The sequence below is a fragment of the Lepus europaeus genome, chromosome 11 (assembly GCF_033115175.1).
Source record: "Lepus europaeus isolate LE1 chromosome 11, mLepTim1.pri, whole genome shotgun sequence".
In the NCBI taxonomy this organism is placed as follows: Eukaryota; Metazoa; Chordata; class Mammalia; order Lagomorpha; family Leporidae; genus Lepus; species Lepus europaeus.
In genome coordinates this window covers 39,792,020-39,814,182 of record NC_084837.1, presented here as the reverse complement: position 1 = coordinate 39,814,182, position 22,163 = coordinate 39,792,020, and the positions used below count along the sequence as shown (strand labels likewise).

The window sequence follows — 22,163 nt, the reverse complement described above, 5'->3', positions numbered from 1 at the left end:
TAACCCAAAACCCTAACTGTTACTCAGCGCTCACTAAGTGAATAAAAGTTTGCATATACTATTTAAATTAAAGATGCTGCTCTGGAAGTCACTGTCTTAAATTCATGACACAAAGTCTGGTTTCAAAAGGCAAAGTGGCAGAGGATTAAGATGGTGGAGTAGGGAGGGAGCTTACTGCTCTAGTCTAGAAGAAGATAGTTTAAAAAAAGTAGAGTGCAGCCTCAGGGAAGAGCTAGGGAGAAAATGGCAGAGGAAACTCCATGCAAATTAGAGAAACACAGCAGACCTAAGTGGAGGGTGTGGACACACACAAATCAAGAGCCCAGCAGTTGAGAGCCTCCACACCAGCTTTGGAGAGGTGAGACCAGACTGCAGAGCTCAAGCTATTGGCGATAAAGCTGCAGGAAAAGCCTGGAGGGAATCTGGCTTGGAGCCCTGTTTGGGATAGAGCACCTGCCAAACTAGAGGAAAAAAAAAAAAAGAGGGGGCATGTTTCTCTCTCCCTGATCACCTACAATGGTGTCCTGTTACAAGCTGATACAGAGCAAGTGCCATTTTGGACATATGTAACAGATGTACCAGCTCATGTCCGCGCCCAGCAACCAGCTGAGCGGAGACTCCTGAGTATGGCAGGGAGAACTGATGGGGGACTGGGTGCTTGACAGTGTGGGAGGCTTGTGTGCCAGGACTGTGTAAACACTGAGGCTGCGTGGACTTTGGGCAGTCACTATGGGAGGCTTCACACACTTAGGGCTCCCTGGTTCCTTGGTGAGGGACCTTGCTGGGGAATCTGCTTACACAAGGACCACACAAACACGGAAGTGTGAACGAGTAATATAGCCACTGGGGCTAGCGCTCAGGCAATGGTCTACTTTAAGGAGAGGAAATGAGCTGAGTCTATGCCAACAGAAGAGAAACCTCCCCTCTGATGAAAAAAGAAAAAAAAAAAAGATTTACCATGCCCAACCTGGGTGTCACCTTAACACTTCCTTCACCTTGGAGCATTGAACAGAGTTCCCTGGCCACACCCACTACACGCCTCCAGGTATTCCCTAAAGCAGACATTCTACTTCTCCACACATAGACCAAAGATAAAAACTGCCACAGCAAACACACAAATAAACCAGTGAGTATCTCCACAAATGCCGAATACTAAACACAACGATTCAAGAGACAAGAGTAAGGAACATAACATGACTCCCCCAAAAGAACACAACACTTCAATACTAGATTGTGAAGATGAAGAGTTTGAAGGCATGCAAGAAATTGAATTAAAAAAATTGATAATAAAATTATATAGACAGGGCTGGTGCTGTGGCATAGCAGGAAAAGCCGCTGCCTGCAGTGCCGGCATCCCAAATGGGTGCTGGTTCAAGTACTGGCTGTTCTGCTTCTGATCAGTTCTCTGCTATGGCCTGGAAAAGCAGCAGCAAATGGCCCAGTTGGACCCCTGCACCCACATGGGAGAACCAGAAGCAGCTCCTGGCTCCTAGCCTCTGATTGGCGCAGCTCTAGGCATTGCAGCCAACTGGGGAGTGAACCAGCAGAGAGAAGATCTCTCTCTCTCTGCCTCTCCTTCTCTCTCTGTATAACTCTTTCAAACAAATAAATAAATCTTTTAAAAAAATTACATAGAAGTAATCAGAAGCAAATGCATGAACTAATGAAATCTGCACATGACATGAAAGAAAATTTCTTCCACAAAATTGAGATCTTAAAGAGAAAGCAAAATGAAATCTTGGAAATGAAGAATTCAATAGAACAAATAAAAAATGCAGTGGAAAGCCTTAACAACAGAATTGGTGAAGCAGAAGAAAGAATATCCAATTTAGAAGACAAACCACAGGAAATTATACTGTCGGACAAAAAATAAGAAGAAATTAGAAAATTAAAAAACATTGTTGGGAATCTACAGGATACTATAAAACGACCCACCATACAGGTTCTAGGAGTTCCTGAAGGCATGGAAAGAGAGAAAGGATTAGAAGGCCTTAATGAAATAATAGAAAACTTCCTTAATTTGGAGAAAGATTGGGACATCTAAATACAGAAAGCACAAAGTACTCCTAATAGTCATGAACAGAAAAGATCTTCACCACGACACATTGAAATCAAACTCTCCACAGTACAATATATGACCCAGCCATCCCACTCCTGGGAATTTACTCAAGGGAAATGAAATCAGCATATGAGAGAATTATCTACACCTCCATGTTTACTGCAGCTCAATTCACATTAGCTAAGACATGGAATCAATCCAAATGCCTGTCAACTGAAGACTGGATAGAGAAATTATGGGATATGTACAATATGGAATACTACAGTGCTAAAAAAAATGAAATCCAGTCATTTACAACAAAATGGATGAATCTGGAAAACACTATACTTAGTGAAATAAGCCAATCCCAAAGAGACAAATACCACATGCTCTCCTTGACCTGTGATAACTAACAGAGCACCTAAATGGCAATCTGTAGAAGTGAAATAACACTCAGAAGCAATGTCTTGGCTATTGAGGAACAGTTGTTTTTTAAATACTATTTATTTAAGTCTTTAATTAACACAGAGTTAAACACAGGTGTACAAATCAATTGAAAATAGATCTCAGTAAAAAAATAAGAGGAGGAAGAGAGGTTGGGAGTGTGGGTGGAAGGGTGGGCACGGTGGGAAGAATCACCATGTTCCTAAAGTTGTAATTATGAGGTATATGAAGTTTATAAATATAAAGCTGTACAGTTCTGCATACATTCCTTATAGACTTCTAAGAATACAGTTTAAAAGTTGCCATGGGACACCAAATCTCCTTAAGCTGGGTGGTGAAAATACCATCTTAAGTGTTAAAATGATCATATGGATAGGTTTAAGGGTCTAGTAATAATAGAATTTAAAAGGAGTGAATGCTCCAACACAGGAGGCAATCCACCCAGCAAACTCAAAGATTGATAATCGCTTTAAATAGCACTCTGACCTCAGAATCAGCCCTTAAGGCATTCTGATCTGGCTGAAAAGCCCATAAGAGCATTTCAGACATGGAAAGCCAAGACACTGAGGCAAAAAGTGTCCTACATAAAGGATCTCGATCAGTGAGACCCTAAGGGTGAGACCACAGTGAAAAGAAGTGGTCATCAAAGAAGGATGTACTTTTCTATGAAGGGAGGAGAGAACTTCCACTTTGCGTATGGCCTTGTCCAAATACTGATGGAGTTTGTGGATTCAAAAGGTTTCCATAGCCTAGGCAGCTCATGTCACAAGCCTCTGGTGATCACTGAGGTCATACATAAGAGTATTAATTGTTAAATTAACAATAAGAGTTATTGTGCACTAACTTCCCTTGCAGGACCTCTGTCCTCAACGAGTTACACTGTAACTATGTCTAGGTGCTCCTAAAAGATCTATCATTCTTAGGTGCTTCCTTAAAGTTAATTAAGTTTCTTAAATACCTTGGTAGACTCCTGGCTTCAGATTGGCCCAGTAGATGGAAGATCTCTCTTTCTGCCTCTGCCTGTCTGTAACTCTGCCTTTCAAATTAATTAATTAAAAAAAAAAAAAAAAACTATAGAGATATACTTCCTTTCTTCTCCCCTCTCCCATCTCTTTCAATTTTTATTTCCATCCACAGAAAGAGGCAAAACAAAGCCTTTATAATAAGGAAGAGTGTTTTATAAAGCAAACTGTTAACAAGAATTCTCAGAACTCTGGAATACCTGACTCCTGAGTAAGTATCAACAGGCAGCTAACTCCAGGAGCCTTTTGTTTTCAAGGAGGCCTGAACCTTTAAGGACAAGAATTTTAAAGTGTCCTGGAAAGGTCTCACAGTATGAATGTTCAGAATAAGCTAACACATTCTTCAGACATCTGAACAAACAGCCTGCAATAAACGACAATAGGAACTATAACAAACTATACACAAGAACACACCTTTCTTTAAAGCTATAGTTGAATAATTATTTGGTGAACTAATCTAGTCTATGCCAAATTCCCTTTCTTCCCTTCCAAACTGCACCCCCCCCAAAGAAAAACCTCCATGTGTGGGAAAAAAAGTTTTTTTTTTTTTAAAAATTTATTTATTTTACTTAAAACTCACAGTTACAAAGAGAGAGAAGAGGGAGAGGGAGATGGAGAAAGAGAGAGGGAGAGGGAGAGGGAGAGGGAGAAGGAGAGAGAGAGAGAGGTCTTCCATCCACTGGTTCACTCCCTAGGTGGCTGCAATGGCCAGAGCTGTGCCGATCCAAAGCCAGGAGCCAGGAGCTCCTTCCTGGTCTCCCATGTGTGGTACAGGGGCCCAAGGACTTGGGCCATCTTCTACTGCTTTTCCAGGCCATAGCAGAGAGCTGGATCAGAAGTGGAGCAGCCAGGTCTTGAACAGGGGCCCAAATGGGATGCTGGCACTGCTTGCGGCAGCTTTACCCACTATGCCACAGTGCAAGTCCCGGAAAAAAGCTTAAGCTCTAAAGAAACCTACAAGTATAATTTAGATCCTCATGTTTACAGGAAGCATAGCTGTTTGGATCATTAGCTTTTATTTTTCTGTTGGTAACTAACTCCATTAGTACCTAATAGGAAATAAATGGCCTTTTGGTAATGGACCTTACATCCAGTAATCCCAAAGGTAGGTTTCTACTGTATTTCTTAAGAGGGGAAAAAAAAAAAAACAGTAACCCTTGGCCTATCTTAAAATAGTCACATATTGACATCATTCATGAATCAACAAGTTTTTCACTGTTTCTTCAATGATATTTAAACATTTAGAAACTTAAAAAAAAAAAAAATTTTCCCTTTTAAAAGGATTTTCTTAGGTTGAAGAAAAATAACCCAAAAGGAGTTTTCTAACTGTCAATATACATTAAAAATTTAATGTAACACATTATTTGTAAAAGAAAAAATACTCCCATAAAAACAGAAACACAACAAAACAGGAATCATCCTTAATTCCAAAATCCAGAGATGACTGCTGTTAATATTTGGAAGTAGTTATTAAAAACAGGTTAACACTTACAGATTCCCGAAGGTACCCTTGCCCAGCGACGTCATACAAACTGAGTCCTATTCTTGTTTGATGAAGCCAAACTGATAATAAACAAGCAAATGGAATGTAATTATTAAGATCTCTCCTGTAGAATATGTATGGAAAAAGCAGATAGCTAGATCAGTGGTACAAGCTACTCTAATAACTTATAAACATGTTTCTTCTCACATATATTATATGATGATTAAGCCCTAAACTATTTGAAACAAAACAAACATATAGTAAGATAACAGATTTCAACAATTCCATCATGACCAAAGACCAAAGATAAAGTAAAACTGATACCCTTGTGGATCTCATCCTTTACCTATTAAACTTGGTGTTCCACCAAACAGGGACAGCCAATGTAATACTGTCTTCAGTAAAGATACTTTTATTTCACTGGGGTTAATTGCTACAAGCATTGGTTAGAGCCAGTACATAACAGAATTTCACAGATCATTATGGTTCTCATACAATCATAACAACTCCAAGTTGTTTAATAGAGGTTCTTTGTAACTGATGCTACAACTGTGGGCTTGAAACTCTTTTCAGGCAACCCACCCCGAACACAGTAGCAAAATAAATCACCAGTAAATTAAAATGATTTCCAATCACCCTACACTAAAATTCTTGGCTAGCTGTGATAATTCTAATCTGCTAGTATCTTTAGGATACTTGAGTTCTTTGTTTATTTTTTATAATAATGAACTCAAATTTATGTTAGAAAATCACAGCTCTAGTAAGTTACATGAAAGAATTATACTACTAGTAGAACAAATTTTAGTCAAAAGATAAGAAATTCTGTGACTCCAACAGCCAGTTATTTTTCACGTGAAAGAAAGAACATGAAAGCACAGATCAAAAATCTACTGACTCCCAGAAAGCAGTTGTTTAAGCACAAGAAATATTACCTTTCCGCATAACATAATTAAAGAAATGCATGATGGAAATTCTTCCATAGGAATCTGTATGAAGGAGTTTAGCAAAGACTTTTGCTGTGAAAAATTGCCTAAAAAAGGAAATAAAGATTAAAATGATCTCCCAACATAATATAAAAATAATTTCAACATGAATCAGAAAGAACACATAAATTCATACAAATAAAAATCAAAATAAAAAATGAAAGAATTAAAGCAAATACTCATAGTTCAAACTTAAAATATTAAGTCACACATTTTTGCATTCTTTTTTACTTGACATTATTTTGTCTTAAAAATGAGGGCCTATGGTAGAATTAAAAAGGGAAGAACAATCCAACATGGGAAGTGGGATACACAGCAGACTCAAAAAATGACAAATGGCCTAAACAGCACTCTAGCCTCAGAATCAGCCCTTAAGGCATTTGGATCATGCTAAAAAGCCCATTAGTGTATTTCAGGCATGTAAAGCCAAGACACTGTGGCAAAAAATGACCTAAATGAAAGATCTCTGTGAGTGAGATCCCAGTGGAAAGAAGGGGCCATCAAAGAAGGAGGGACCTTTCTCTGAAGGGAGGAGAGAACTCCCACTTTGATTACAGCCTTGTCTAAATAAAGTCGGAGTCTGTGAACTCAAGAGGCTTCCATAGCCTTGGCAGCTCATGACAAGAGCCTCGGGTGATCACTGACGTCATAAATAAGAGTGTCAATTGTTAAATCAACAACAGGAGTCACTGTGTACTTGCTCCCCTGTAAGACCTCTGTTCTTTATGTGTTGTATTATGAGAATTAACGGTAAAACTAGTCTTTAAACAGTACGTTATACTTTGTGTGTCTACGTGTAAACTGTTGAAATCTTTACTTTGTAGAGAGTTGCTCTTCTGTATATAAAGATAATTAAAAATGAATCTTGATGAAGAATGGGATGGGAGAGGAAATAGGAGATGGGATGGTTTGTGGGTGGGAGGGTGGTTATGGGGGGAAGAACTGCTATAATCCAAAAGTTGTACTTTCTAAATTTCTATTTATTAAATAAAAGAAAAAAAATTTTTAAAAAGGAAAAAAATGAGGGCCTAAAGTCTCATAAATATTACTTAACAATTTCATATTAATGTAATTGGAAGACATTTATTTATTTATTTGAAAATTAAGACTTACAAAGAGAGAGAGATGGATAGAGAAAGAGATATCTTCCATCCACTGATTCACTCCCCAAATGGCCACAGCAGCCAAGGCTTGGCCAGGCCAAAGCCAGAAGCTTCATCCTGGTCTCCCACATTGAATGCCAGGGGCCCAAACACTTGGGCCATCTTCCACTGCTTTCCCAGGCACATTAGCAAGGAGCTGCATCAGAAACAGAGCAGCCAGGACTTAAACCGGTGCTCATATCGAATGTTGGTGTCCCAGGTCATGGCTTTCCCTGCTACACCACAATATTAGTCCCATATTAACATAATGTTAAAAATACTTTTACTAAATTTCATTAGTAACTCAAATTGACACAAATGTCACACCACTGAGTTAAACTTTTACTAACATTTGAGGCATTTAAAATACTTAACAGTGAGGCCTGTGTTGTGGCACGGCAGGTTAAGCCGCCACTCACGACGCTAGAGTACCTGCTCCTGAAGCTCTGCTTTTGGTCCAGCTTTTTGCTAATGTGAAGGTAGCAGATGACGTCCCACGTACTTGGGCCCCCTGCCACTTGTGTCTCCTGGCTTCAGCCTTGCCCAGCCTCCACTCTTGCGGGCAATTGGGGAGTGAACCAGTGGATGGTTGTCTGTCTCTCCCTCTCTTTGTTGCTCTACCTTTCAATTAAACAAACATATTCTTAAAAAACTTAACAAGGAGCAAGCATTTAGCTTAGCAGTTAAGAAGCCTATATTCCACATTAGGGTACCTAGGTTTGATTCCCAGCACCTGACTCTAACTTCTTTCCAATGTAGACCCTGGGAGGCAGCACTGATGGCTCAAGGTCTCTACCCACACAGGAGACCTGCATCATATTCGCTGCTTTGGTCCCAGTCCAGCCATGACTGTTGTGGGTATTCGGGCAGTGAACCAGCAGATGAGAATTCTCTCTTTCTCTCTAATAAATTAAACTTTTAATAAAAAGCAAAGCTTGATAAAACATACTCCTTTGTAAATTACATTACTCTTACTTGCACTTTGGTCCAGCCTTTTCACCAACCTTCAAAAAACTCTCATAATTGATCATTGCTTCCTCTCCAATCATAGGTGGTGTCTGGTGTTTGTCCAGCAAAAACCATAAGTTCTTAAGAAAATTACAGAAATGAAGATATTATAACTTAAAAAGCAAAATTTAAAAAGTTAAATGTATCATTTCTATTAGAATGATGATCTGACAGCAGAGTTAATATGAAGATAAATCTCCTGCCTTATTATCTTTTTGATTACTAATAACAACAACAAAAAAAGTGCTAACATTTATTGCATACCTACATAATTTTAAATCCACTACCTGAAGTTACACAGCAGGGCTAGGATTTGAACCTCTGCCCTCTGACACTATAGCAGTGGTTCTCAACATTGATTGTACATCAGAATCTCCTAGGAACTTCAACAAAAACCAACCACACTATCACTGGGAGCCATGGCCACAGTAAAAGCTCAGCTAATTTTGGTGGGAATCAGTGCTCAAGAGCCTAGGCTGTACCGATTCCATTCAGCACCAAGAGATCCTGCATTATTTAAGTAGCACAAATAAGAATCAGTTAACTGCTAAAGCAACTTTTTACTTCTTTCTTACCTGTAATTCTTCATTATCTAACAGTTCTCTGCTTTTCCTTTGCAGAAAGACAGCTCTGGATTCCTCTCTTAATTTCTGAAGTAAGACTTCATCTTCAGCAGGTAGCTAAAAACACATCAGAGATTACTACATGTGAAGTTTAGACACACAGATCATGTACAATGTCATGTGGCTTCATAAAATAACTGTATATCATTGCTTCAATTTTTATATCTCACTCTAATTCTGCTTAATATTCTTTTTTTAATAAAGATGTATTTATTTATTTGAAAGAGTTACACAGAGAGGGAAGGAAAGGCAGAGAGAGACAGAAAGATCTTCCATCTGCTGGTTCACTCCCCAGATGGTTGCAACAGCTGGAGCTGCACCAATCCGAAGTCAGGAGCTTCTTCTGGGGCTCCCATGTGGGTGCAGGGGCCTAGGGACTTGGGCCATCTTCTACCGCTTTCCCAGGGCATAGCAGAGATCTGGATTGGAAGTGGAGCAGCTGGGACTCGAACCAGTGTCCATATGGGATGCCGGCACTGCAGGTTGCGGCTTTACCCGTTATGCTACAGTGCCGGCCCCTGGTTTAACATTCTGTAACAAAACAGATCTAGGGGTGGGCACATGGCGCAGTGGTTTAGTTGCCACTTAGGATACCTTCATCTCATATCAGAGTGCTTGGTTGAGTCCTACCTACTTTACTTCTGATTCAGCTTCTTGCTAAAGTATGCCTTCTTTCCTGGAAGGCAATAGATAATGGCTCAAGTACTTGGGTCCCTCCTACCCACGTGGGACACCTGGACTGAATTTCAGGCTCTTAACTTCAGCCTGGCTTAGCCCTGACTGTTGTGGAAGTTTAGGGAGTAATGAGCAGCTGGAAGATTTCTCTTTTTGCCTTTCAAACAAATTAAATAATTAAGAAAAAAAAAAAAAACAAAAAAACAAAAAAACCCACAGACAGGTGAGCAGAGAATTCAGTAATCAGTAAGGTCAGATGCCTGCCCTGGAAAAGCTGGAGGCTACTCCAAGGTTCATTTTATATACTTACAGCACTGTGTTTCTGTTGTCACCTCAGAATAATACAAAATTAAAAGTGAACTAGCTGAAAACTGACAGTCTTGGGAAAACATGGCCGTGGATCCTGAATCCCTTTCCTTCTTGGTGACAGTCAAGCCTATGTCACTATGCTGGCCTCTCAGACAGGTCTTCCAGCTGGGGCACTGGCACAGCAGGGCTTTATGATGACTTATTTTGGGCCTGGCGCTGTGGCGCGGTGAGTGAAGCAGTGTCTGCAGTGCCAGCAAGCCAAATGGGCACCGGTTAGAGTCTTGTCTGCTCCACTCCTGATCCAGCTCCCTGCTAATGCACCTGGGAAAGCAGTGGAGGATGGCTCAAGTCCTTGGGCCCCTGCACCCATGTGGGAACCCTGAAGAAGTTCCTGGCTCCTGGCTTCAGCCTGGCCCAGCCCTGGCTGTTGTGGCCATTTGGGGAGTGAACCAGCAGATGGAAGTCCTTTCTCTCTCTCTCTCTCTCTCTTTCCTTCTCTCTCTCTGGAACTCTGTCAAATAGACAAAATCTTTGAAAAACAAAATGACTCATAAGTGATTCAGCATAATTTGTTCAAAGGATTTCTTCTTCCTTTTCCATTTTCCCCATTAAATGCACCTCAGAAACCCTTAGTCTTAAACTGGAGAATATGGTTTCTTTTTTTTTTTTTTTTTTTTTCTTGACAGATAGAGTTAGACAGTGAGAGAGAGAGAGAGACAGAGAGAAAGGTCTTCCTTTTTCCGTTGGTTCACTCCCCAAGTGGCTGCTACGGCCGGCGCGCTGCACCGATCCGAAGCCAGGAGCCAAGTGCCTCCTCCTGGTCTCCCATGCGGGTGCAGGGCCCAAGGACTTGGGCCATCCTCCACTGCCCTCCCGGGCCACAGCAGAGAGCTGAACTGGAAGAGGAGCAACCAGGACAGAATCCGGCGCCCCAACAGGGACTAGAACACGGTGTGCCGGCGCCGCAGGTGGAGGATTAGCCTAGTGAGCTGCGGCGCCGGCTGAGAATATGGTTTTTCTAACTTTCATTTCCAAGAACTGAAATCTCATCCTTCCTGTCAAAATGAATGGAGGGGCTAGCGCTGTGGTATAGTAGGTTAAGCATCCATCTGCAGTGCCAGCATCCCATATGGACGCTGGTTCGAGTCCCAGCTGCTCCACTTCTGATCTAGCGCCCTGTTAATGCCCCTGGGAAAACAGTAGTAAATGGCCCAAGTGCTTGGGCCCCTACACCTGCGTGGGAGACCTGGAGGAAGCTCCTGGCTTTAGATTGTCCCAGCTCTAGCCGTTCAGGCCATTTGAAGAGTGAACCAGTAGATGGAAGACTTCTCTGCTTCTCCCTCTCTGTAACTCTGCCTCTCCAGTAAATAAATAAATTTTAAAAATCAAAAATAAAAAAGCCAATGGAGAAAGAAGAAACATCAGAAGGTGGAGGTGAGGCTGCAGCTGGAACTAAGATTGAGACTATGTTCCATGGCCCATTAACCAGCTAATCAGTGCAGGAGAGAAGTGGTGATCAAAAACTATGCTAGGAGAACCAGTGCATGGTGTAGTGGGCTGGGCCTCCGCATGCAGTGCTGGCATCCCATATAGGTGCCGGTTTGTGTCCCGACTACTCCTCTTCCCATCCAGCTCTCTGCTATGGCCTGGGAAAGCAGTGGAACGTTGAGAGACCTGAAAGAAGCTTCAGACTCCTGGCTTCTGATGGTCCCAGCTCCAGCTGTTGTGGCCATTTGGGGAGTGAACAAGCAGATGGATGACTTTTCTCTCTTCTGCCTCTGCCTCTCTGTAATTCTGCCTTTTAAATAAATCAATCAATCTCATAAAAAAAAAAAAAAAACACACAGAGAGGAAGAAGGAAAAACCTTTCATGGGCCCACAGCTGTAGACAGCACACCATAAGGGATCCAAAAGTGGTCACAGAGAAAAGGGGTGTGAAGACAGGAAAACAGAGATTCCCTCAGAAGAGGAAATCAAGTTTGGTCCTGGGATCAGGAATGGGGCTAGATCATTCCTACTCAAGCGTTCTTTCTGGTTGAGTAAAATACTACTTGATAAGAAAGCTAATGTGAGGGGGCAGGCGCCATGGCTCACTTGGTTAATCCTCCGCCTGCGGCTCCAGCATCTCATATGGGTGCCAAGTTCTAGTCCCGGTTGCTCCTCTTCCAGTCCAGCTCTATGCTATGGCCCAGGTGCTTGGGCTCCTGCACCCGCTTGGGAGACTAGGGAGAAGCACTTGGCTCTTGACTTCGGATAGGCACAGTGCCAGCCGTAGCGGCCATTTGGGGAGTGAACCAGTGGAAGGAAGACCTTTCTCTCTGTCTCTCTATCTATCTATATCTCTACCTGTCAAAGAAAAAAAGAAAAAGATTATATGAAGCAACAAGTAGAAAGGACTCTGCAGCAATTAGGCACTCCAAAAATGTTAATTCCCTTCCCTCTCTACTAGGTTATCAAAAACATTCCATTGTCAGTTAAAGAAGAGTGTGAGATGCAGAGAACAGGGAAACATAATCCTGTTTTTGTTAAAATACACACACACCTACAAAAACATGTAGAAAGATTTGTGTAAAAGCATTTTTTATATCTGTGGGTGACGTTATGTGAAAATATTGCCTTGCTTAGCTGTATTTCTCTTTTTCACTACAAAGATTAGTCTTATAATTCTGAAAAGGCTGTAAGACTTATAGTTTTACAGAAGAGTTTCCAATAAAAATGTTCACGAGGGGCCGGCATTTTGGTGCTACCCCACTTCTGATCTAGCTCCCCGCTAACATACCTGGGAAAGCAAGCGCAAGATGGCTTGGGGCCCTGCCACTCACATAGGAGACCAGGATGGAGTTCCTGGCTCCTGGTTTCATCCTGGCCCAACCCCACTAATGCAGCCATTTGGGGAATGAACCAGTAAATGAAAAATCTCTCTTTTTGAAACTCTGCCTTTCAAGTAACTAAATCCTTAAAAAAAAAGTTCACATGAAAAAAACTTTTACTTGAAGAATGGTTTCACGATCTAGATAACTCATACATTAATACCGCAATCCTTAAGAATGCCAGTTAGACAATTTTTTTTTGTTGTTTTCTTCCTTTTTTAAAAAAGAAACCAGCCGGCGCCGTGGCTTAACAGGCTAATCCTCCGCCTTGCGGCGCCGGCACACCGGGTTCTAGTCCCGGTTGGGGCACCAATCCTGTCCCGGTTGCCCCTCTTCCAGGCCAGCTCTCTGCTGTGGCCAGGGAGTGCAGTGGAGGATGGCCCAAGTGCTTGGGCCCTGCACCCGCATGGGAGACCAGGATAAGCACCTGGCTCCTGCCATCGGAACAGCGCAGTGCGCCGGCGGTGGCCACTGGAGGGTGAACCAATGGCAAAAAGGAAGACCTTTCTCTCTGTCTCCCTCTACTGTCCACTCTGCCTGTCAAAAAAAAAATAAAAATAAAAAAGAAACCTTTATTTAATAAATTTCATAGGTACAACTTTTGGAATAAAGTTCTTCCCCCCAATACCCACCATCCCACCCCTACACTGTCCCACCTCCTACTCCCTCTCCCATCCCATTCTTCAGATTCATTTTTAATTATCTTTAAATACAAAAGATCAACTCTACGCTAAGTAAAGATTTCAACTGTTTGCACCCAAACAAACATAAAACGTATAAAGTGCTGTCTGAAGACAAGTTTTACCATTAATTCTCATAGCACAACTCATTAAGGACAGGGGTCCTACATGGGCAGCAAGTGCACAGTGAATTCTGTTGTTGATTTAACAATTGACACTCTTATTTATGATGTCAGTGATCACCCGAGAGTCTTGTCATGAGCTGCCAAGGCTATAAAAGCCTTTTGAGTCCACAAACTCAGGTCAGTATTTAGCCAGGGCAATAAGCAAAGTGGAAGTTCTCTCCTCCCTTCAGAGCAAAGTACATCCTTCTTTGATGGCTCCTTCTTTCCACTGGGATCTCAGAGATCTTTCGTGTAGATCATTTTTTGCCACAATGTCTTGGCTTTCCATGTGTGAAATGCTCTCATGGGCTTTTCAGCCAGATCTGAATGCCTTAAGGGCCAATTTTGAGGTCAGAGTGCTATTTAAGGGTGTTTTAGACAATTTTTTTTTTTTTTTTTTTGACAGGCAGAGTGGACAGTGAGAGAGAGACAGAAAGGTCTTCCTTTACCGTTGGTTCACCCTCCAATGGCTACTGCGGCCGGTGCACCGCGCTGATCCAAAGCTAGGAGCCAAGTGCCTCCTCCTGGTCTCCCATACGGGTGCAGGGCCCAAGCACCTGGGCCATCCTCCACTGCACTCCCGGGCCACAGCAGAGAGCTGGACTGGAAGAAGGGCAACTGGGACAGAATCCGGCGCCCCGACTGGGACTAGAACCCGGTATGCCGGCACTGCAAGGCAGAGGATTAGCCTATTGAGCCACGGCGCCGGCAGACAACTTTTTAAAAAGGATTTATTTACTTATTTGAACGAGTTAGAGGGAGAAACAGAGAGAGAGATCTTCTACCTGTTGGCTTACTCCCCAGATGGCCACAATAGCTGGGGATGGGCCAAGCTGAAGTCAGGAGCTAGGAGCTTCTTCCATGTCTCCAATGTGGGTGCCAGGGGTCCATCAGAAGTGGAACAGTTGCGACATGGACCAGTGCCCATATGGGATGCCAGTGCTGCAGGCTGTACTTTACCAGCTACAGTGTAGTACTCCTCCCTTACCTCCCCAGTTAGACAAGATTTTTAATATTTTTGCAAATAATGGCATAATTGGTTTAGAAGACAATAGGGTTGGGTGTTGTGGTGTAGACAGTTAGGCCACCACTTAGGATGCTCATATCCCATATGGGAGTGCCTGGGATGAAGTCCCACTCCCCACTTCCGATCCAGCTTCTTGCTAACACCCTGAGAGGCAGTAGGTAATGGCTCAAGTGCTTGGATTCTTGTCATTTATGTGGGAGACACAGAGAGAATTCGTAGCTAATGATTTTGGCCTGGCCTGGCTCTGGCTGTTGTGGGCATTTGGGGAGTAAACCAGAGAATGGAACATCTCTCTGTTTCCCTCTCTCTTTGACTCCATCCTTCAAATAAATAAACAAATAATATCATTAAAAAAATTAGATTCAAGAGACTTTTCTACAGTGGCTACATTCTATATAATGATAGGTCTTATGCTTTGCAGTGCACTTCACTTTCAGGTAGCTTTCTTAGTGTTCCTGTTTTGTCTACAATCTCCTTCAAAGACTTCTCTACACTTTTGACATACGGAAACTTATGAAGCTCTAAGTTTTCCATTTTCAGTCTACTTTCAAAAGATTTAGCAAAACCTTTACACTTCTTAACAATGTGTTGCATACCTCAACACAATACAACACTACACTCCTCCACAATAAAAATTAAGAAAAATCCCAGGATTTATAAAAAAAGGACAAGGAATAACTTTGTGTTCTTATACCAATGTATATCAAAATTCAGGAATTCACTGGATTCAAATTGTTTGATAAGAGGGGTAAGATCAAGTAGAATAAAATAACACAATATTTCAAATACAGTACTACTTTTAAAATATAAAATTCTGATCCCATTTTTAATTACATTTTATTTTAAATTTTATTACATTATTTTAAATTTTAAATTACATTTAATTTATAAATTCTGAAAAACATCTGCTTAGCTATCACTTACCCTATAATAAAACCGAGGAATGATCTTATAGAATTCATTTGTGTTTTTTCCAGCTCCTTTCCATTCGGAGTAGTATTTTGTAAACAAATCCATTTCTTCATCTTTTAATTCTTGTTCACTTTTTCTTCCTGGTAACAAAACAAGTGAAGGGGAGAAAAGTACTTTTAAAGTAATATTATTTATCAGTTCCATTATCTACTACAGGTCATTTAAAATAGTTGTAATGGGGGCCAGCACTGTGGCATAGCGGGTAAAGCTGCTGCCTGCAGTGCTGCATCCCATATGGGCACTGGTTCTAGTCCCGGCTTCTCTTCTTCCAATTCCGCTCTCTGCTATGGCTGGGAAAGTGGCAGAAGATGGCCCAAGTGCTTGGGCCCCTGTACCCACGTGGGAGACTGGGAAGAAGCTCCCAGCTCCTGGCTTCGAATCAGCACAACTTTGGTTCTTGTGGCCATTTGGGGAGTGAAGACCTTTCTCTCTATCTCTTCCTCTCAATCTTTAAAAAAAACATAGTTGCAATGCCAACAAGGCTTCATAATTGTGCTTATAAACTGAACATGGGGACCCGTACTGTGGCATAAGCAGGTAAAGCTGCTGCCTGCAGCACCAACATCCCCAACATCCCATATGGGCGCTGGTTCAAGTCCCAGCTGCTCCACTTCCAATCCAGCTCTCTGCTATTGCCTGGGAAAGCCGACAGTAAGGGAACAGGATGGACGAAGGTTTGGGAGGTGACAAGAACTCGGTGTTATTACAGTGGATGCCCTAGGAAACACAGCAGACGTGCCCGAAACACCTGCTCTAGGTTAGCGGATCTGGGTCAACAGTGAGACGACTCATCCTGGTTCGATTTTTCTCCAGCCACTTTCAGCTGCCCGGAGAACGAATGTGGAAGAAGAAAGATTTCACGAGGTTGGTTAACAAGCAAGTGTAAAGGAAGGGAAAGGGACAAGGAAAAACGGATTACTACAGCTAAAACGAAAAGGAGGGAAGTGACTGGCAGAAAGGCGGCAGGCTCAATGAATGATCGCGGTGGGGTCGAAGAGCCGGCGGAGCCAGGGTTCTCAGTTACCGCCGGCCAGTCCAGATCACAACCATGTAAGTAAGTGCTCAGGCTAAAGTCTTCGCGCCCGAAGGCCCTTCCTAACGAAGTTTGGGAGAAACCTCTGCGGGTCACGGAAACACATACCACCACTCCGCCCCCTGGTCCGGGGATGCTACAGAAGCGCGAAGTGCGGCTCGCACTTGCTCCTCCTCCCAACTCACCGCACGCCCCCCAGCCCCGGCCCGCCGCCGAGGAGCCTAGGCGCCCCCCACCCCGCGGCCCCGCTAGCCCAGCGGGCGGTCCCGCCCCAACTCACGGTTTAGACCGGTGTTGGGCGTCGCTAACCGCCGACGAAGGACTTCTTTCCAGTCCATGGCTGACTCCCGCGAAGCAGCGCCTGCATTTGCTGTGTATTAACCGCTCCTCCCCCCATCAGTGGCGACGTCAGACGCCCTCAAGCTACGTAGAGGCTGGGAAGGCCCACCAATCGCCATCTTTGACATGGGCGGAAGTCTTGGCTACAGGGGCAGAAACTCCTACTGTAGTTGTCGTGGTGGATAGGGCCGTGTCGCTAACGGGGCAAAGCCGACATGAAAGAGATGGAAAATAATCCTGTTTAAGGAGGCGTCCCCGTTTCACCAAGTTCGATGTTAAAGGCCAGGGTAAGGGGGCCCGCGATTTTGTTTCTTTATCGTGGGCCTTTGGCGCGTGTGCCCCACGTGACTCGAGTCCATTGCCGTTTCCGGCTAGAGGGAAGTACTTCTTTGGCATTTTGTTTTAATTGAGCTTGAGGCCCTGAATTTTGTTTTAATTAAGCTTGACGCCTCAGTAGCCGTCTTCTCCCTCTTCTGCTACTACAAGTTTCCAAATCTTTTTTTTCCCGCGGTTAAGCGGAGCGGAAACGCGGGCGTCCGGCTCGGGCACGCCTGGCGGGCCACGGCTGGCGCGGTGCATTGTGGGCCCTGTAGTTTGCTTCGCGTTTGTGGGCGGCTGAGGCGTGAGTGCTGTGGTGAGTTGTGCAATGAAGTGAACCTCGTTGGCTGCTGACAGGTACACGGTTAAATTGGCGCCTTTCCTGGACCTCGCTTGTAGGCTCGGCTGTCCCCTTCCCCTCGTTCCCTCATCTGACGCGTTTGCGGCCCGGGGAGAGTTGCTACGCCGCGCGGGAGCCCGTGGCTTTGGCCGCTCTTGTCATTGTTGGTGGGGTTGGGGGCTTCTATTTCCGGTTTTAACTTTATGCTTCCTTTTCCGCAAGGCTCCCATGGGATCCTGCCCTTTTTTACAGTTGTGAACCTCCTGTGCTTTTCCCTCGGATTCACGGGCTGGATTTTAACAGGCACCAGGAGCTCCCTGCCCCGGCCCCCGGATTAGGGTTTACGACCAGTGTTGGATATCCCCAAGTCGCCGCTTAATGGAGAGGGCTCACCTGCCTTCGTTGCTGCTACATAGCCCCCAAAGCAGACCTGTGATCTGTGTGTAAAGAAGAAACAGAAAATCTCCTTTTAAAAAGTTGGCGCTTCGCTCTCGACCTCCTCCATTTCTTCATTTTGCTGTGGAAGTAGGGGGTTTTGAACATCTCTCGCCCCATCGGGTGCTGATTCCATTGCACGATGACGTTCTGTATGTCTGGCATTCGAAGCTTTCCTAAACTTTGGGAGAGCAACCCATATGCTGGGCTACGTCCAAGGCATTCTTACATCTCCTTCTTTCTCACAAACTGCGTTGGCATCAGCAACAACCAGAGATGGTTTTCTCTTAAAGCAATGTCTCCACAAAACACCAAAGCAATGAACCTGCTGATTGCCAAGGACAGATATCTCAGGAAAGCAAATGAGGGCAATAAAAAGCAAGTGCCTTTGGATTCTTCCCATCTTTTCGCAGCTGGAGCAGCTGAGAAGCGATCACAGAGGAATCCTCCGAACAAGGATCGGGCCCTGCCTCCCGTGAAGGGCACTGTTCAACTCCCTCGACAACCTTTGAGTTCAGAGGAGTGGGATAAACTGAAGGAAGATTTCAAAGGAAAGACCAATTTTGAAAATTGGATCAGCTCTCAGATGGCTCAGTGCCATAGCTCTGTAGATGTGGCTAAATCTCTACTGGCATGGGTGGCCGCAAAAAACAACGGCATTGTAGGCTATGGTGTACTGGTGAAATATTTGTATCTCTGTGTCATTCATCAGCAGACGTCAGAAGTTATTGACGTCTACGAAATCATGAAAGCCAGATACAAGAGTTTAGAGCCGGGGGGTTACAGTCTTCTCATCCGAGGATTAATCCATTCTGACAGATGGAGAGAGGCCTTGCTGCTATTAGAGGACATTAAGAAAGTCATGATCCCTTCAAAAAAGAACTATAATGACTGTATCCAGGGAGCCCTCCTTCATCAAGATGTAACTACAGCCTGGAATTTGTATCAGGAATTGCTGGATCAGGATGTTAGTCCTATGTTGGAAACTTTACAAGCCTTCTTTGATTTTGGAAAAGATGTAAAGGATGATCACTATTCAAAGAAACTACTAGACATTCTTTTGTATCTAAGAAATAATCAGCTGTATCCTGGGGAGTCGTTTGCACATAGTATAAAGACATGGTTTGAGAGGTAATTTTGATTTTTCTTTATATGTGTGGTTTTATTTTAGTAACTACATGCAATAGTAACCCCGTGTTTTTTGCGTTAGTTGCTGAGAATCATTCTATTCAGACTGTACTTTTTTGTTGTTGACAGGCAGAGTGGACAGTGAGAGAGACAGAGAAAGGTCTTCCTTTTGTTGGTTCACCCCCCAGTGGCCGCTGCTGCGGCGCGCTGCCGCCTGCGCACCGCGCTGATCCAAAGCCAGGAGCCAGGTGCTTCTCCTGGTCTCCCACGCAGGTGCAGGGCCCAAGCACTTGGGCCATCCTCCACTGCACTCCCGGGCCACAGCAGAGAGCTGGACTGGAAGAGGAGCAACCGGGACAGAATCCGGCGCCCCAACTGGGACCAGAACCCGGTGTGCCGGTGCCGCAGGCAGAGGATTAGCCTATTGAGCCGCGGCGCCGGCCCCAGACTGTACTTTTTTCCATCTTAAATATTTTTCTCCTTTAAGAGAAAATTTTCTCTCTTTAAAAAAATTACTAGCAAATGGTTTGTGTTAATCTCCACCCATCACATAAAAGGAAAATCATGGAGCACTTACAGTTTTTTGGTATTTTTTCTTGTAAAAGGATTATTTATATTTATTTATTTATTTATTTTAAATGTTCACTTTATTTAAAGTGTGGACAAAGACAGATCTCCCTTTTGCTAGTTTACTCTCTAGCCCAGGCTGAAGCCAGGAGCCGGGAATTCAACCCTGGTCTCCCACATGGGAGACTCAAATGCTTGAGCCACCACCTCCTGTCTCCCAGTGTGTGCATTAGCAAGAAGCTGGAATTGGGCCAGGACTGAGACTCAGGCCCAGGCACTCGGATAGGGGATGCAGGCGTCTCAGTGCTATACCAAAATGCCCACCCCAGAATCATTGGTTTTGTTTATTTGAGGTATCTTGTATGATGTGAGATTTAAAATTGTACTTGTGGCCAAATTTTTTTCTTTTAAGATTTATTTGTTTTATTTGAAACGCAGAGTTACAGGGGGTGGAGTGGGAGATCTTCCATTCCCTGGTTCACTCCCCAAATGGCTGCAATGGCTGAAACTGGGCCAGGAGCCGGAATCCTCTTGGTCTACCACATGTCTGCAAGCACCCAAGCGCTTGGGCCATTTTCCGCTACATTCCCAGGCACATTGGCAGGGAGCTAGATCCGAAGTGGAGCAGCCAGGACTTGAACTGTTGCCTATAGGGGATGCCGGCGCTGCAGGCAACAGCTTAACCAGCTGCACTACAGTGCGTCCACCCTGCCAAACTTAATAGTAAGAAAAGGATCAGAGTTGTAGTATTTGGCTGGAGTATTTCTTGGGCCACGTTAGGGTTTTTAGAAGTTCTGGATTATCCCATCATGTAGTTGCTCTCTTTCCAAAGCTCTCTCCTTTGGTTTTCTTTTGCTTTTATTCATGTAACTGATTACATACCTACTTGTTGCTTCACTCTTACTCTCATTTCTTTGTCGTTAATTTGCCTTAGGCTCTTTCTTAAAAATTCCGTTATTCCTTCTGTGTGTTTTTTTTTTCTTTTTAAAGCATATATTATGTTGATAGCTCTTTGAAACAGCAATTATGCTTAGTCGTTGAATATCAACAGAAGAGGAAACAGGTTTGAAAATCTTTGAGTGCCAAGAAGTTTGGATTTTACTGTTAGCAAGAATGCTGGTTTGGAAGTGGAGTTTTAATGAGGTAACTGCTGTAACAGCGAGAAGAGTAATTGAGAAGAATTAAGATTGGAAACAGATCTGTTTGGGTGTGGTATTAGGTGAGGTGAGAGACGATGAAGTTCTGAATTAAGAAATGGTGAGGGAAAGAAGCAATGGGAACTGATGGCAGCACCTGTGTATGTTAGAGGCAGAGGAAAGGATAAGTTGAGCAAATAAATTAAAGTTTTTGAATACATCCCATTAGGATAGGGACCAGGAGTGTTTTATTATGTAAGGTCTTTTAGGATGACATTTCCAACCTATCGGGGAGTGCAGTACCACTAGTTTAATAACAGTGTTGTATAAGACAATAAGAAACATCACTGTGACTGAGAATAATCCCCAGCAGCTTTGTGGAGAAGGTTAGGGTGGAGTTTGGTTTAAAGGTTACTTGGCTAAGGGCACCTTGTGTCTGTACAACTGTAGTGAAGGTGCATTGAGGAAGATGAGGGGCGGGTGGCAGGAGAAGCAAAGCAGGAGCTCCAGGGTAGAGTACTGTCTGCTGCCCACGCCATCACAGTGTAGGAACCAGTCTGCAATTAGACGTGCCGGAGAAGTATCCTGAACTTTTCAGAGGTTTTGCTCATAGAGTTTCTGAATATGATGTCTGATTGGGTTTATGAACTTTTTTGTAGTGTTCCTGGAAAACAATGGAAAGGACAGTTCACCACAATCCCGGAAAGGTAAGGACCAATATCTAGTTTACCTTTTTTTAAGAAACGTGATTTATTCTTGATTGGAGAGGCAGAAAGGCGGAGGCTGACAAAGCTCCCTATCTGCTGGTTCATTCCCTAAGTGCCCACAGTGGTCTGGGCTGGGCCAGGGAAAAACCAGGAGCTGGAAACTATCCAGGGTTTCTCATGTTAGTGGGCCATCACCTGCTGCCTCCTAGGGTGTGCATTAACAGGAATCTGGAATTGGGACTCAAACCCATGCACTCTGATTTGGGATATCAGTGTTCCAGCTGGTATCCTAACCACTAGGCCACACTCTAGTTAGGAGTTTATAATTTGGGGCCAGGGCTGTGGCGCAGTAGGTTAATCCTCCGCCTGTGGCGCCGACATCCCATATAGGTGCTGGTTCTAGTTCTGGCTGCCCCTCTTCCAATCCAGCTCTCTGCTATGGACTGGGAAAGCAGTGGAAGCTGGCCAAGTGCTTAGAAGAAGCTCCTAGCTCTTGATTTCGGATCGGCTCAGCTCTGGTCGTTTTGGCCATTTGGGGAGTGAACCAGCGGATGGAAGACCTTTCTCTTTGTCTCTCCCTCTCACTGTCTGTAACTCTACCTCTTGAATAAATAAATAAAATCTTTTTTTTTTTTTTCCATTTTTGACAGGCAGAGTGGACAGTGAGAGAGAGACAGAGAGAAAGGTCTTCCTTTTGCCATTGGTTCACCCTCCAATGGC

The 22,163-nt window shown here is 43.7% G+C and overlaps 2 protein-coding genes across 5 annotated transcripts in view; one reads left to right on the top strand and one right to left on the bottom strand.

Annotated features, from left to right (window-relative positions):
• The window catches only part of PPP2R3C (protein phosphatase 2 regulatory subunit B''gamma), a 33,830-nt gene extending 16,949 nt beyond the window's left edge, over window positions 1–16,881 (bottom strand). For both annotated transcript variants that reach the window (XM_062205273.1, XM_062205272.1), the window contains exons 1-6: window positions 16,754–16,881; window positions 15,393–15,520; window positions 8,696–8,800; window positions 8,088–8,200; window positions 5,920–6,017; window positions 4,997–5,067 (exon numbers count right to left, since the gene is read on the bottom strand). In XM_062205273.1, coding sequence (XP_062061257.1) covers window positions 4,997–5,067; window positions 5,920–6,017; window positions 8,088–8,200; window positions 8,696–8,800; window positions 15,393–15,520; window positions 16,754–16,811 — 573 coding nt within the window. In that variant the 5' untranslated portion in view covers window positions 16,812–16,881. The remainder of the gene's footprint in view (window positions 1–4,996; window positions 5,068–5,919; window positions 6,018–8,087; window positions 8,201–8,695; window positions 8,801–15,392; window positions 15,521–16,753) is intronic.
• A 58-nt stretch (window positions 16,882–16,939) lies between these two features.
• The window catches only part of PRORP (protein only RNase P catalytic subunit), a 160,137-nt gene continuing 154,913 nt past the window's right edge, over window positions 16,940–22,163 (top strand). Inside the window, exons 1-3 of one of the 3 annotated variants that reach the window (XM_062205265.1) lie at window positions 16,940–17,099; window positions 17,693–19,036; window positions 21,396–21,443. In XM_062205265.1, the coding sequence (XP_062061249.1) occupies window positions 18,048–19,036; window positions 21,396–21,443 (1,037 nt within the window). In that variant the 5' untranslated portion in view covers window positions 16,940–17,099; window positions 17,693–18,047. Of the gene's footprint in view, window positions 17,100–17,220; window positions 17,488–17,692; window positions 19,037–21,395; window positions 21,444–22,163 lie in introns of those variants that run through there. The other 2 variants (XM_062205266.1, XM_062205264.1) reach the window with 2 other exon arrangements.